The 16,931-nt window shown below is 37.8% G+C and overlaps 1 protein-coding gene across 1 annotated transcript in view; it reads left to right on the top strand.

Moving 5' to 3' along the window:
• Window positions 1-2,947: 2,947 nt before the first annotated feature.
• Window positions 2,948-16,931, top strand: part of LOC127450661 (protein sidekick-2-like) — a 219,289-nt gene continuing 205,305 nt past the window's right edge. Inside the window, exon 1 of the mRNA XM_051714937.1 lies at window positions 2,948-3,079. Coding sequence (XP_051570897.1) covers window positions 2,998-3,079 — 82 coding nt within the window. The 5' untranslated portion in view covers window positions 2,948-2,997. The remainder of the gene's footprint in view (window positions 3,080-16,931) is intronic.

The raw sequence follows: 16,931 nt of genomic DNA, 5'->3' as shown, positions 1-16,931 counted from the left end.
CTCCACCGAATGCAGAAACACTGCTGCTGAGCCTGAGACGTCTGGAGAGCACGACAGCGTGGACTGTTGTGCAGTCCCACATGCTGTGGGCTATCAGATCCTTCATTAATGGAGAAATGTTTTTTCTTGAAAGAAGCAAAGCAGGAGTGCAACATTGTGTGTTAATCAATACAGTTCACTTCTGCCTCATTCACCTAACAGTTCAAGGCCCACTCTGCATCACTCATGAGGTTTATTTGATGTTTGTTTGGCTTCTGTTTTCTTCCTGCCCCAGCACACGTTAATCTGATTGGAGAATATTGCTTAGTAATAAGCCATAGGCAATCACTTCAGCATGCAAACATTTAACTCAGGACTGAAGCGGTTCCTCTGAGGGCTGGTGAATACATGTTTTGTACTAATGTGGCTCTTTGTCTCATTATTTGATCACCACCATCACTACCACCATCATTACCACCATCATAACTACCATCATCATCACCACCATCATCATCATCATCATCATCACCACCACCATTATCACCATCACTACCATCATCACCATCACTACCATCACCAGCATCATCATCATAACTACCATCATCATCACCACCACCATTATCATTACCACTACTGCTGCCAACATCATCACCATCATCATCATCAACACCATCATCATCATCATCACTACCATCATCATCACCACCATCATAACTACCATCAATATCATTACCACCACCACCACCAACATCATCACCATCAATACCATCATCATCACCAGCATCATCACCATCACTACCATAATCATCACCACCATCATCATTATCATCACAATCACTATCAGCATCACTTTCATTATAACCATTATCTTCATTGCTACCATCATCATCATCACTACTTTCATAACCACCATTATCATCATCTCAACCACAACCATAATCATAACCATCACCAATATCATCATCATCATCATCATGACCAACATTATAACTACCATCATCTTCACCACCATTATAATTATCATCGTCACTACCATCATTATCATCACAACCACTATCATCATCACCATTATAATCATTGCTACCACCATTATCGTCATCATCATCATCATCATCATCACCACTACCACTATCATCATGACCACCATCATTTTATTATCATCATCATCATCATCATCATCACCACCACCATCATAATTACCATCATCTTTACCACGATCATCATTATCATCATCATCACCATCACTACCGTCATTATAATCACAACCACTATCATCAGCACCTTCATCATAACCATTATCCTAACTGCTACCATCATCATTACCATCAGCATCACCACTACCACTATCATCCCTGATAGCACATCACCCAAATGTCTATTTGATGTGTGTTGACATATGGAAGACGTATTTTTGAGGTTGTTTGCTCATCTGCAATTGGCTACATCTATAAGATTTTTCCTCTTGGATGTCAATTAAGACATTCAGCAGATGTCTTTGAAATGTTCTTGATTTAGAGTTTGTAAATCTGATCTTTTCAAGATGTTTCGCAGATATTAATTTGAATGCAATGCTTTCCAGATGAAACACTCTTAAACAGACATCTCAGAGATGAACGTGTGCTATACTGGAACCCTACAATCATCATGATCACCATGATCATTATCATCATCACAAATATAATCTTCACCACCATTGCCACAACCACTGCCATCATCATCACCACCACCACTAAAATCATGACTGTAATCATCAATACCTCCATCATGTGCTGAGCTGAATGAAGCACCTCTGCTACCAAGCTTATATTTAGAACATGAGTTATCATTTTGAATGCCTCCTGCTCAGGGCTCAGTATGGAAATGCGGTTTCTGGATGTAACTTGAACAGTTATGCAGTATGTGAGTCATAGCATGCTTTGGTTAAGAGCGCAGTAGTCTGTGGATCTGTTTGGAATTTAAAACCAGATTTTGTCCTCAGGATGAAATCTTACACTGAGCCTGCGGTCTCAGATAGAGAGAGCTAATAATAATGATGCTCAAGGAGCTTCTTGACCTCTAAACAGAGCTCTAGCAGTGTAGCGTTATAAGGAGCTAAATGGTTGATATTGTGTATCGAACTATGATTACAGCCCAGCTATTTAATAGAAATGAGAGATAAAAAAAAAAAGAGAGTTCGTTGTTTCTTTGGGTTGATGAAAAAACCCACGACGTTTTACTAAACATGGTTTCGCCGCAGTCAGAATAATCTACAAACTTTTAGTGATGCTCGATGGATTATTATGAACGAACCATCCGGTAACTCATCGTAGCAATAATGAGATGCACTTCACTCATGCGCCGCATGGTGGCGACCTCCCGCAGTGAAGAGTTCAGCTCCAGTCCAGAGTTTTCTGCCACTTGCACATTGTTGCTTGCAGTATTGAAAGGACACGGACACTGCATTTTTAGGGGGAATACACTCACCATACTGAACCGGAATATTACCTCTTCTAGCAACATCAAACCCTATTTTTCTATAGGGCTGCATAATAAGTGTCTCTTTCAGAGCACGGCAACACCGGAGCGCATCTACTCTGAGAGATGCTTAATCACGCGCAGAGATGTAGAGGAGTCGTTTCATTCATACACCTTTCCTCCTTTGAACGTAGTTAACCGAAACATTCGAGCTCGAGTTTAGCTTGAAAGGATTCTGCGATGAAAAATTCTGTATTCTTCTAACTTCTGTTTAGGTTTCACTCACATAACTGAATAAATAATAAGAAGAAATTAATGGAAATTGTTGTCATGTGAAGTCGCATGGTGTTTGCACAGTTCTTAAACTTTGCCTTGTCGATCTTTGTTGCGATATTTCGATTCTGACGCGTTCAGACTCTTTTATAGACTCCTGCCCGCTGGGTTTAGAGCTGTCAGCACTCAGTGTATCGCATCGCTCTGGGGAAACCGGGACTACGGCGCAACATGTATCCAGTGCGGCGCGCGCGAACGCGTGCTGTGGGCTCAGAGACACGTCGGAGCATCATGTCAAGGCGTGCGTTGTCTCTGAAGTGGGGCGCCGGTTGGATTCTACTGTTTTCTTTCATCAGTAACATATGGGCGCAAGGTAAGTGTCTCGCATCCTATACTGGCCCCACAGAGAAACCGGGCAGTAATGTGTTTGATTTATGGAGTCCCTCAGTTGTCAATAAGGAATGTCAGTGGAATTGCGATCATAATTTGGAATAAATATAGCGATGCACCCCCAATAATCTTATTAAAATATAATTTGAATTTCATATTTTGAGTTTGTAGTTTATCCAGAGGATCTTGATCTTGATGCTTATTTGAGCCTTTATGGATTGTTTACAAATTATGACGGAAATTCCATTTGCAAGGCAATAGCATTCATTAAGGATATTTTGACTGAGGTTTTAAGTATCATATTTGCTTCTGTGATAAATGAATTTGTAGGCGACAACCCCGCACATGTGGTTGAAGTAATAGCCTGTGGTCTCTGTCTGTGGTCAAAACTAGCCCAATCACTTGTAGAGCAATCCCAAAGGATGTAGAGATCACAGTCGCACAGCATCAGTACTGCACTCTCTGTGTTCATTTCTGTTACTACAGCACACCTTCACAATGGGTAAAGTTTGAAAAGAGGGGTCTGTTAAGTGTCTACGGTGGTTGCTATGGGTCGACCGACAGTGTATTTTGCCGATACCGATAACTGAAGTGGCGGAAAAGGCAGATAACCGATTAATCAGCTGATAGTTCTTAAAACTGATTTAAAGAATTTTAAAAAGTCATTCTTAGCCTTTCCATACTGTGACGGGCACAGCCATAGAAGCTACAAGAGTTAAAAATGAATAAAATCCCAGATGCAGTTGATTGTGCAACCAAAATCTCATATAATAACCAGGGGTGTAAAATAACGAATTACAAATACTCACATTACTGTAATTAAGTAGTTTTCCCCTGGAATTGTACTTTTTTAAGTAGTTTAAAAATTGCATACTTTTACTTGAGTACATTTTAAGTGCTGTAACTGTACTTTTAATGCACTACTTTCCCACCGTCTGAGTTCACTACTTCCCTGTCCTGATTTTATTTTTATCTATCAACATGATTGGCTAGGGAGAGTCTGGTGACTCCCGACAAATTAATTCACACGTAAAAAACTTGAATGGCAGCTGTAGATTTGGCCCCAACTGTTGTGGATGTGGAGGATGCCTCAAACACATTTCAACACCTGAACATCACAGCTGCACCTGAAAGGGATTTTTGCAGTGAAAAAGGCCAATTGCTTGACTGTGTCATGTGAGTTTAACTTGCTCAAGCCAGATATCAGCATTAATTCTGCCTCTAATTTTAAGAAACATATCATAAATTATCTATCTATCACTGAGATTATTGGGTTGATGTGAGAGATTAATGCAATGCTATCAATAGGGCTGGGCAATAAAACAATCTTGATGTTTATCTGAAAAAAAAAAAAGAGAGAGAGAGAGAGATGTCCTCAATATCAAGATACATTTTGAGTAATTTTCTATACTTAGTCTATGTTCTACATCTAGACCAGGGGTGTTCATTACATCAATCGCGATAGCAAGACAAGCACTGGTTGGTTGATCTAGATAAAATATAAAAGATTGACTTTTTATGTCCTGACGTCTGTACCTGTGTGCTGTTTGATTGACAGGCGGCTAATGTTTGTGCGCTAATGCGGATACGCGCCTAAATGGTCAAATACACTTTATAATTCCGCCAATGCCCGTCTTGGTGAGGAATTAATGTAAACGCAGTCGGTTTGGTCTAAAGTGAACATAAACAGTGGGACAAAAAGAGTACTTATATCAAAATGTCAGACTTGAAGTGTACATGTATCCGAATAGAGCACTGTCTAGTAGGCTATGTCATATAAAGGCTATTAATCAAACGACAATAACAAGGAAACAAGAAAACCACTCACTACTTTTGGCTGAATAACTTGAGTAGCTTTAAAAGTATTAATGTAATAGAATAAAACAGTGACATTTTTAATAACAATATTTATTAACAACAATATTGTTGTTTTTTTTATTTTTTATAATACCAACCCCTGATGTAGAGATTGTGTTAATTTGTATAATAAATTACCAGGAAAGTAGAGATTATAAAATAATTTATAATTATGCTTAGCCTTTATCAAGTTTTTTTCTAATGCCTGATAGAAAAGTGTCAACCTTTGTAGAGCAATACTTCAGGCAGAATATTCCACCAGTCACAAACTTCAGAAAATTGTGCATCATGCATTAGAATGAGAACACAACTATTTCTTTGCTGAAAAGATACAAGACCTAAATCAGTGTGGAACATTGTATCTCAAAAGGAGGACAGTGTGGCCCCCCATGTGCTACTTAAAGAAATAGTTCACTCAAAAATGAAAATCCTCTTATCATTTACTCACCCTCATGCCATCCCAGATGTCTATGACTCTCTTTCTTCTGCAGAACACAAATGAAGATTTTTAGAAGAATATTTCAGCTCTGTAGGTCCATACAATACAAGTGAATAAAGCACATAAAGGCAGCACAAAAGTTATCCATATGACTCCAGTGGTTTAATCCATGTCTTCAGAAGAGATATGATAGGTGTGGGTGAGAAAAATATCAATATTTAAGTCAATTTTTGCTAGAAATTCTTCACCCTGCCCAGTAGATGGCAATATGCATAAAGAATGTGAATCACCAAAAACAAAAGAAGAAGAAAGTGAAAGTTAAAGTGTAGATTGACTGAGCAGGGAGGAGAATTTATAGTAAAAATTGACTTAAATATTGATCTGTTTCTCACCCAACCTATCATATCTCTTCTGAAGACATGGATTTAACCACTGGAGTCTTATGGGTTAGGCTACTTTTATGCTGACTTGTGTGATTTTTGGAGCTTCAAAATGTTGGCACCCATTCACTTGCATTGTATGGACCAAAAGAGCTGACACATCCGATAAGGCATAAGGATGACTAAATGATGAGAGAATTTTCATTTTTGTGTGAATTATTCCTTTGAAGCCCAATGTGGCCCCTGTACCAAACAAATGCTCTACACCCTTTATTGTGTGGGACATGACGCGCCAAGTGACCTTTTTAGTGTTTTTTTTGTTTTTGTTTTTTTTGCATTCCTTGCATTGTTTTGAATATGTTTTATGTGCAACAGTAACTCTCTGTCGACATTAAGGGAAATTTAGACATTACACATAAACTGATTTAATATAATTGTTTCATACATTATGATATAAAATGGGGATCATTGTATTGAAAATAACTTTTTCATCTTTTCATTTCTGTAATCATGTCGCCCTTTTATTTTTTCCATCAGATTCATGTAGTGTTTACAGTATCATAGGTTAGTGATGTATTTTAAAAGTTGTCAGTCACAAACACCTATAAAATACCTATATTTTTTATTCTTTCTGCCAAACAGCCATAAAAGGGAATGTAAATTACAGTATGTGTGCTACATTTTTAAATTGCAGCATAGAGTTTTTATTAAAAGGGGCATAGCTTTCGCAACTCAGTACTCAATACTCACTACTCATGAGCTGCTCTTTTACTCTTACTTGAGTTGTTTTTATGACAGGTACTTTTACTCAACTCAAACTAAATTTTTTTAAGAAGTAACAGTACTTTTACTTGAGTATTATTTTTCATTACTCTTTCCACCCCTGATAATAACCAGAAAAAAATTCAGATTTGGAGCATAACGCAAAATACACTTATTTTGGGACTCTTATTTTGAAATGACAGAGACTTGGCACTGTTACAATGCTCTATATTTAAGTATTTACCTAATTAATCTTTTTCTAGCGTATATGTTCACCAGATTAAGGATTTTGTTTATATATATTAAAAACAAGATGATATATATATATATTTTTTTTCTTTTGATGACCTAATTTGATGACCGAACACTTGATTTATCTAATCAGAGTAACCAAATTTGCAAAATATGGATATTGTCAGTCAGTGATTGTTTTTTTTCACCTCTAGAGGCCGCTGTCATACTGTAGAACCAAGTTGTTATAACTTTCGAATCCTCCAGTGTCAACCACAGAGGAACACGGCAGAATAAAAAACAAAAAAATACTGCCAATTATCGGCATCGATTTTTACCGATAACCATTCCAAAAAACAACTATCGGCACCGATTATTGGTAAAACCGATATATCAGTCTAACTGTGGTAGTTAGTTATTTTATATGTCAACATGTACTGTATTAAAACATATGTATATATATGTATATATGTATATATATATATATATATATATATATATATATATATATATATATATATATACATAATTCCCATAGTATATATATACATAAATCCCATAGTTCCATTTATGTTATTCCATAGTTTTGATGACTTTACTATTATTCTAAAATGTGGAAAAAAAAAAAAATATATATATATATATAGGGAGTGGGAATGTATGTTGACTTAAAATGGACTTCTATTGCAAATTTCAACTACACAGTTCAACTGCATAAACCAGCAATATAATTACATCTATCTCCCATCGTGTCATGCCATCAGCCTTTTGTCCAGTTCCTGAGGGTATTTTACCTTTTGACAAGGTGTTCTGCTCTGTCCACAGGGTGCATTTCTCATCTATTAGCTGCTGTAAAAATGGCCTTGCCATCCGCAAGCAGATGGCTGATATACAGCCCAGTGATTCATCCTGTTTGACAGATCTTAAAGTACTGGCACTGGCGATTCATTCATTGTGAAGAGGCTTAGATGGGCTGTGGTGCATCTGATAATTACAACGCCATAAGCATTGGTGTGCTAAAAGCTGTACAATCCCTGAGCATGTCTGCTTTGAACACACCACACAGGGATATAAAGGCCCCCTATCTTATCTGAGACATATTCAAGTGTCCCCTATTATGCATGGCACAGTGTCGCTGACACTTATTAGCATCCTGCCATGGAGTGAATGCATACACTAGCATGCTTTAGACAGCATCTGTCCGGTGTTTGCTCTGAGCCGCTCAAGGGTGCTTTGTTTTTATCTTATTGATCGGATACTTGTTTTCATCCTTAAGTGTACTTTCAATGCCCTTGGACAGCTTTAAGGGAGCTTAGTGGTGACTGAAAGGAAACCCAGCACTTTGGTCAATGGATTGAAAAAGCTCGCCGAAGCTTTCTCACCTCCAGTCTTTCTCTGGTGATCAATTGCTTGGCTCCACTTGAGGCTGCCAGACTTTGTAGCCCTGAATGGCCAAATGGGTACCTGTCACAGAAGGTGGCACGAAGAAGAGGCAGGATCCAAGCGCTTTCCTTCACGGAGGGTGACATTAACCACCACCGGGGAGCAGCGAGCTTCTAAAGCCCAACGTTCCCCCATGGGGCTGCTGTATTTGTTCTGAAGCTGCCTACTAATGAGTGTCAGTGCAACTGGCATGCGAGGCATGGCAGAATGGTTCAGTCACGGAGCGTAGGGAAAACAGCGTATTCCATAAATTAGGAGTGCACAGAAGCCGAAAGGTCCCTGGGGATGCGGAGGTGTCATGTGCTTGTTTTTTTCCCTACCCAAAGGCTGAATATGTTTCTCGTGCTGTGTTTAATAGCGAACCAGGCTCTAATTCCGCAGGGAAACCTGTGAACCAACAGCGGGACACTTCTTTTGCACTTACTGTGACAGCTCATTGAAAATTATAGACCCCCTACACAAGGTTGGTCCCCTTTTCCATAACACACTCCATGAAGTGTCTCAGACACTCAAAAATATTTAGATCCTCCAACACTGATATGCCCCAGGGACTTTTGAACATTCATGTGTTTGTTTCTGTGGATTTTGGCCTAATCCTGATCGTTATATTGAAATTTTGCCTGCTCTGGACTGGTTTCAGTGGCATTTGGTTGCATCATTTGACAGCTGTCAGCTATCTTTAAATCTTCTGATAATATTAGATATTCCTCCATGCTTACAAAAAGGAATTCGGTTGGAATTCACATCTTCATGTGATTAAAACTGCCTGCTCCGTTGTTTAGGTGGCATAATACGTACATACACAAATGCACATATGCACATACACACAAGCTTCTGTCAAGATGTCACTCATTTTCATTCATATTCATGTGGGCGCAATACAGTCATGCAAATACACGGAGGGTCTGACCCATTTGCCTTTTAAGCTCTTGATAATCAAAGGCACAATCTTAGTTTAGATTTGCCACTGTATGGATGTTCGCTTCCTTTCAGGGCACCAATAAAAAGCTTTTTCCCATATGAACACATGGGACTCAAGCTCTCTTTTTTTATATCCCAGATGGGCCATAATGAGCATGGAAGACCGCAGCTCTCTAGATGCCCCATAATTATGCGCCCCAACACCAGTTGCGGCATATTTATCTCTATGCTGCATGACACTTATTTATTTAAACGTCTTGGAGGCAAGGTCTCGGCATGAGAGCAGATGTCTCGTGAATTTTTAAAAAGAAATTGCCTTTTTCCATGAGCCATATAAAGACAGCCCCAGTACAGTGCCCCAGGTGAAACGGAGTGACAGCCCATCCCTGTTATCCCATGCTGGTGTCTGTGCAGTTGCTCGGGCACCTCGCTATCCACTGCTGCAGTCTCCTGATGTTTATTCATAGTCAGTAGAATGAGAAATGAATAAATCGCACAAAATGAGGCATGGTGAGATTATTGAATGTCAAACTTTACCTCTTATCAGAGTAGTGGCTTACAATAATCCACCTGGAGACAAAATATGATCATAGTAGAATAATATAAATAATCATTATCTGTCACTTTGGGTCTTTGATGGACTGTGTTGTAAATTTTCCATCATTTTTATTATGTTTTTTTTTTTCGTTGTTGTCTTTTTTTTGACTGACAAGTGTGAGTTGGTGAAACTGATAAGTTGTGTTTATTAAAGGTGCACTCTCGCTGGCTGATACCATCGTCGCCTTGGACTTTGACGCCTAGCAGCATGGATGCAGAATCTTGCAAAAGCAATAGTGTTACATTGTTAATAATAATTAATATATTTAATGAGCAAAAGCATCCAATAATAGGGGGGTTACTGTGATTAAAGTGAACAATGAATTCAAAATGTCAGACCCCAGGTTGAATAAAACAGTGTTTATAAGCCTGCTGATGGTAATATTCATTTCTTTAGATTTAAAACTGTAAAAATGACTTTAATTTGGTAGAAGTTAAAAGTTTAAATCATTGCTTCTATAACAAACGTCAAGTTGCCATGTGATTGTTCTTTAAAGGAATATTCCGGGTTCAATAGAAGTTAAGCTCAATCGTCAGCATTTGATTACCACAAAAATATATTTTTTTTTCTTTAAAAAAGCAAACATTTGGGTTACAGTGAGGCACTTACAATGGCAGTGAATGGGGCCAGTGCATTACTGCTCAAATACACACTGCATAGCCAAGTATAGCCACAATACATGAACAATATGCATGTTAAATTTTAGAGTGACAAAACTGGTAACTAACCTTTCCTGTGTAAAGTTATGTCCAATTTTGCAACTCTGTTGCCATGACAACATAATGCCGTGAACCCTAAAACCCTAAAATGACTTGTTGTACCCTGTTGTAAGTGTCTAACTGTAACCTCAGATTTTGCTTTTTTAAAGAAAAGGAGGGATGAATCAAAATAATTTTTTGTGGTAATCAACATTATGCCACAAATGTCGATTGAGTTTAACTTGTTTTGAACCCAGAATATTCCTTTAAAATATTGTAACGGTTGGTATTTTTTTATGTGACATTGATATCAAATGAATGTCTGTGGCAAAAGCTCTTCTAGTCTTACCAAGCACTTTGTGGTGGGTTCTTGGCTTTTTGTTTTGATTATACTCTCGCAAATGATGGATTTTTTTTCTCTGGATTGAAGCCAAATATTAGAGACCCTGTGGACAGACTATATGTTGACTCTGTATCTTGCTTCCGGAAGCTTTTAAATGAATTCAGTCAAGCTGCAAAACTGTTTGGATAGTGCAGAATGGAAATATAATCAGATAAGTTTAGACTTAGGGCCACTGCCTAGTAATTGCAGAGAGCCTGAGGGGGTATGACTGTCAGTGTTTGTGTAGGAGCAAAGAGAGTCAGATCTAGCATTGCATCCATGAAATACCACCTTCTAATGCAGTCCCTTTAGACATCTGACTGTTTGCTATCTGTTGGCTGTGAGCATGCGAAACAAGCAATTTCATTACCCTACCACTAATTAATTTTTCGTATTGCGGTGATGGAACAACATTGTTATCAGGCTTTAATTCTGTTTTAAAAGAATGGTGCAGAAATTTACATTTTGTCATTCCAAGTATTATTTTCTCAGGCAGAATTTCCGAGCTTCTGTTTTCTATACAACGAAAGTGGATGGTGGTTTATACTGCCAACAATACTGACAAAAACATCTTAAACCAGCCTGGTTTGCTGGTCCTAGATGGTCTCCCAGCCTGGTCAGGCTGGTCTGGTTTCTTGGGTTTCTTTGGCACTTGTGAGATGGTCATACTAGGGTACCAGCATGACTTGCTGAAGACCAGCTTGGCCATGGTAGGAGACCAGTTTAAACCAACCAAGACCAGCAAAGCTTCTTAGGCCAGTTTACTCTCTAAAATGAACAAGAAAGCACTATAAAAGTACATATCAAAGTGGGCAAAGGCATTGCTCTGCAATGCCTACCTATGTTAGTTTATAGTCTTTGAAGTCCATTATAAAATAACTGGTACAGATGCATGCATGAATTTTCCCTTGCTGTCTGGCTGGTATAGACCGTGTTTGGCAGCAACACAGATGAATTCTATGTAAAATCCTTATCAGCACGAAATTGAATCCTGTGTATTTCCACCAGCACCATTTGGCTCTGGAATCTCAGGCTGGCTCTAATCAGTAAGCAAGCCGTTTCTGTCACAGACCAGCTGCTGGAGGCTGATCACTTGATGACGATAATGAGAATCTTTCAGTTTTATAATCTGCTGCTCTCTTAATATTGCTACAACTTTCTGTTGACAACTGATACATCTCAGAGAAGAAACATCAACATGCCATCCACAATCTTATTCATTTCTATTTATTATTTATGCAGAGCACATATGTTTCATTCACAAACACTGCTACACAGAACTCCATCACGTTCAATCAGTTTACCCAAACAGATAACCCCAAAATTTGTCTCATGTTGTTTCAAACCCATATGACCTTCTTTCTTCCATGGAACACAAAAGATGATGTTTGGCAGAATGCTAGGGACTGACCCAACCAGGCCCAGCTCCAGCTCTAAGATGTAAGGTGGGTCAGACAGTTGGGGATGTGGTTGGTTGCCAGAGTGGGCCAACCTAATGATACCCACCCAGGCCCCCCTGTGGAACGGTACCTGGACCCAAATGGTTTCAGACACCATTTACTTTCATTGTATGGAAAAAAGATTTAATGAAAGTGAAAAGTGACTGAAGCGGTCATTCACTTACCTAACCCTAACTTGAGTGGAAGTTTTTGGGCAAACTAATGGCATTTGAAGGATAATGCTAATCTGTTTATTTTTGTGCAGTCTTTAAAAAATGGTCAACATATTTGCAATAAATGAGAATTGATCTCAAGTGGACTATGAGTTGCTCGGGGAAATTACATTTTGTTTTGTTCTGTTTTTCTCGGAAAGGCTCAGTAATTGTGAGCGTCTTGCAAACTGACCAATTTAATGCGTTAATAGATTAGTGACATTTAATTTTGACTGTTGTTATTGCAATGAGGTAGAAGGCCCAAGAAGAGTCAATTCGGGCACAGCCTGTGCTTCATATGCTTCATATTTGTTCAACTGATTGATGCTATAGAACAAACACCAACATCCCAGCCACAATCGCATTCATTTCTATTCATAATTTTAAGACTCTTGTTTCTTTTCTTGATATACAGTTTGTCCCTGGTCTTATCGCGCATGATTCATCATTCATCTAAAGAAAAGTAATGTTTCTTTGCATAATCTTTCATCAAAATGTAATACATTTTTTCACCTCTGAAACAACTCTTAAATTCTGCTGATGTAACCAAAGCTGTGTGAATGGGAAAAACACTTTAGATGAACCAGTAGTCCTAGCCTAATTTGTCTCAATCCAATCAACTCCTAAGGCTTTGCGCAATACCTGAGCTCAAAACAATTCAACTAAACAATGTAATGCTGTAATACAATCTTTACAACTTGATTTTGTGGGTAGATAATTTGATATTTAAGGTGTGTGGAAAGACTACAGAATTCTTGATGAGGGGATTGTCAATAATGAAATTCTTGCCTTTGGAGGAAACTCATTTCAGGGCTCGTTTAAATAAAAGAGCATCAGCTTGAGTGAAATTTGTTTTCATTTTCTGGTTGTTTATTGCGACGTAGAGGGGAAAATGTCTGTGGTGCTATAGGATTAATAAATGTTGCTTCAAGAAATTTGCTAAGAAACTTTAGGCAATTTGTGTACTTTTAAGTCAAAATGGAATTGGCTGGCTGCTGTTTGTGTGTTATGTGTGTTATGAAGTGTTTTTACAGTGAAGGTTCTTTCTGCTGAATAACCTTAATGCACAAGTGTCTTTTGAAGAGACACTGACTTGCTTCACATCGAAATAAAATTAGCGAATCTTTCGAAGCAATCTTGTTATGAGAGAATTGTTCTGGAAAGGGACAAATCTGATGAAATTCTGATAGAATGTCATTTTTCCACTGCATGCAAGCTTGTTTCATGCCCCTGGGCCCTATAAACATTTAAACAATGGAAAGCTTGACTGAAGGGAAACAGCAGCTAGAAACAAAGCCCTCAACACCTCTTCCCTTATTCAGCGTCATCCTCCTGGGAAACTGAGAGTGCATTCTTGTGTTGTGAATAAAATAGTGAAGTGGCAACACAACCGAATGATAGAGACATTGATAGAGACATTGAAAAGGGGAGAGAAACAGCAAAAGAGATGCAAGCCTAATTTTTCTTTCTTTTTTGTGAAAAGCCCCAGTGCTATCAACCCATTTATGTGCACAAAAGCCTCAACTCTGTTGTTCTGGCCCAATGTGCTCAAAAAAGGTGCTCAATCCAAGCCTGGCCAATCAGAATGTAGATAATTTTAGCCATAAACGCTTTAAAAGATCTTGTCCTCTCCGTTCATCAGAGCTTTTTCTACTAGTAACAAAAAGACCTCTCTACGTCTACAAAGAATGCTGCAAACCATTTTGGAGTCTTTGGAGTCTTTTCATGATTTCAGGTTTTCCCCTTAAAGGCCCAGTAAAATAAAAATTGGAGTTTTGTTGCTTTTAGTCCATGTCTGTCAGCTTTGAAGGCATCTATATTCTAGTGTACTCTAAAAGTTGGCAACAGTATCATTTAGTAGATATATACACGTTTAAAATGTACAGTTTTTATCGGATGGGAAAATGCAACAAAAATATTGATGACTTATCTACATTTTTGTTCAATCAGGTGCTCTCTAGAATGAAAATGGCCCCTCCCCCTAATACCACCTGCCTCCAACTAGCAAATAATGGTTTACACCAGTGATCAACATAATCACATGGGTAGTTTCCAAGAGTTCTGGTACCCTAGGATCGGTCACATTATGCCAACTCACTGACCAGCGGCATCTCTCTTCAGACATTCTTGCATCGGCTCCAGAATGTTTACCTTTCCTTGTAGTGTGACCGGAAGTGCGAAACATCAGCAATGTGGGAGACCTGGGTTTGGATCCCACGTGGAAACAGTAAGTAATCTCTTTTGCATAATCAGTAATGAGAGCAATTCAGAGGTTGCATGATATCACATTTTTACTCCACTGATGCTTAGGTTTAGGTTTGAGGTTTGGAGTTTGGGTTGGGGGTTACAGTTTATAAAATATGTATTCTTCTTAGGGCTATCACGATTATGAAATTTGGCTGACAGTTAATTGTCAAAGAATAATTGTGATTATGATGATTAATTGCCTGTTTTAGGGCTATGACGATTAATTGTCTCTTTAACGGCTTTCACGATTAATTGTCATATTTTTGTCATATTTTTTCCTGCATGTGTGCTTCATACACCATAAGAAGTCATTTTATTTAACTTGAAATATATAAATCAAATAATAAAATAGGGATATATTATTTCCTTTTAAGGCTTTAAAAACTTATGAGTGACATGAAAAATAATGTTTCAAATATCAAAATATTTCTAAATACTTAAAATATGTCTCACTTTTTGGTCAACTTTAGTTTTGGTCAATTTTATATTTACACTGTTGTTTTTTAACTCATATTTTATATTATATATTTTTATAAATACAGTTGCAATCAAAATTATTCAACCCCCCCCCCCCCCCCATTACATCTATATCAGTTGAGTGACACATTCAAAGTCATAGTGTGAATATATAACCTAATATTTCTAAATAGCAGGATTTTTTAATAATTATTCAACCCCTATTGCATGTAGCTGTTTCCTAAATATGTAAGGATACACAAGTAATTGTTTTAAAACAAAATTAAGTCATCAATCTGCAATGGCACTTATTTAAGTTTTAAAATTTAAGTTTAGCGTTGTAAGCAAAAATGGATTTCTGTGCAAAAAATGCAATTAAAAATAAGCTGTCTCAAAAGCTAATAGAGGAGATTATTTCATTACACAAGAAAGGTCATGGATAAAAGTACATTTCCAAGGCACTTCAATTGCCAATAGACAAAATTGGCAGCACCATTCATACATTTTTAAAATATGGTACAACAGCAACCTTCTTGGGTGTGGAAGAAAGCAAAACTTCACCAAGGGAAATGTTGACTTGAATATTCAAGAAGTAATTAGGAAAGAACTGTGGAGTCCTGGAAGAAGGTTTTATAGACGTATGACACTAAACTGAAAATGAGTTTTAGACCCATGGGTCAGCAGTACATCTGGAGTAAGATGACAAGGTGATGACAAGAACGACACCATCCCCACAGTCAAGCATGGAGGTGGTTCAGTCCTGTTATTGGGGTGTTTTGTGGCTGCAGGAAACGGCTATCCTGACTATGTGACAGACACCATGGATTCTTTCAGGTATCAGGCCATTTTGGCATGAAAAATGTGATGCCTTCTTGTTGGTTGCCATGTTGATGGAAAAACAAATCACGCATATTCATGTTATCGATTCTTTATTATAAATATGATGTGAAGACCTGCTACTTTCTAAATATATGTTTGTTTACTATGTTGTTTTGACATTAGTGTTGTACAGTAGCTAGCATGACCTGTAATGTCTCTTGTATGCAATGCATGACTTATTTGTATGGAATACATAGCATAGCAGAAGAGAAAGTTACTGTGAGAAAAAAAGCAACACAAAAAGAATGCAAAAGTAACGTAATGCTTTACTTTCCATAAAAATTAACTTTTTCATTAATTAAGTTACTTTTTCAAGGAGTAACGCAATATTCTAACAAGTTACTTTTAAAAGTAACGTTACCCAACACTGGTCATTAACACTGCCTGTATGAACCAGGAACATTTTCCATTACACTATTTTTTTAAAGTGAAACCGGAGGGCTTTGCGTTCACTATCAGTTTATATTTGTTTGTTTATATTTTTGTGGGAGTTTGGAGCGAGCCTCTGCTGACAGCACGTGCATCAGAGCGCTTCACGTGCTCTTCAGGACAGGAGCTGGTTGACGTCTGCAGTGCGGCTCAGTGATGCTTGGACTTGGAGTTCAAATGAATGACACACAAACGCGCCATTCGTGGCATTTCTATTAGGACTGGGAATTGCCACAGATTTCCCGATTTGATATTACAATGATATTTTCTAGCTGATTCAATATGTATTGCAATATTGCAATTATTGCAATTTGATGTTTTGATATAAACACTTCATAAAAAGATAAAACAAACTTAATTCCATTTTACACAGAAAGTACTGAAGAACAGTTGTGTCTAAAATTACAATTGTTTTCACTCTGAAATGTATAATTTTCATGTAAAGGGTAGGGATGTGCAAAA

This window comes from Myxocyprinus asiaticus, chromosome 13 (genome assembly GCF_019703515.2).
Source record: "Myxocyprinus asiaticus isolate MX2 ecotype Aquarium Trade chromosome 13, UBuf_Myxa_2, whole genome shotgun sequence".
Taxonomy (NCBI): domain Eukaryota; kingdom Metazoa; phylum Chordata; class Actinopteri; order Cypriniformes; family Catostomidae; genus Myxocyprinus; species Myxocyprinus asiaticus.
Note: the sequence above shows the minus strand (reverse complement) of the source record. Positions and strands in the feature narration are given on the sequence as shown.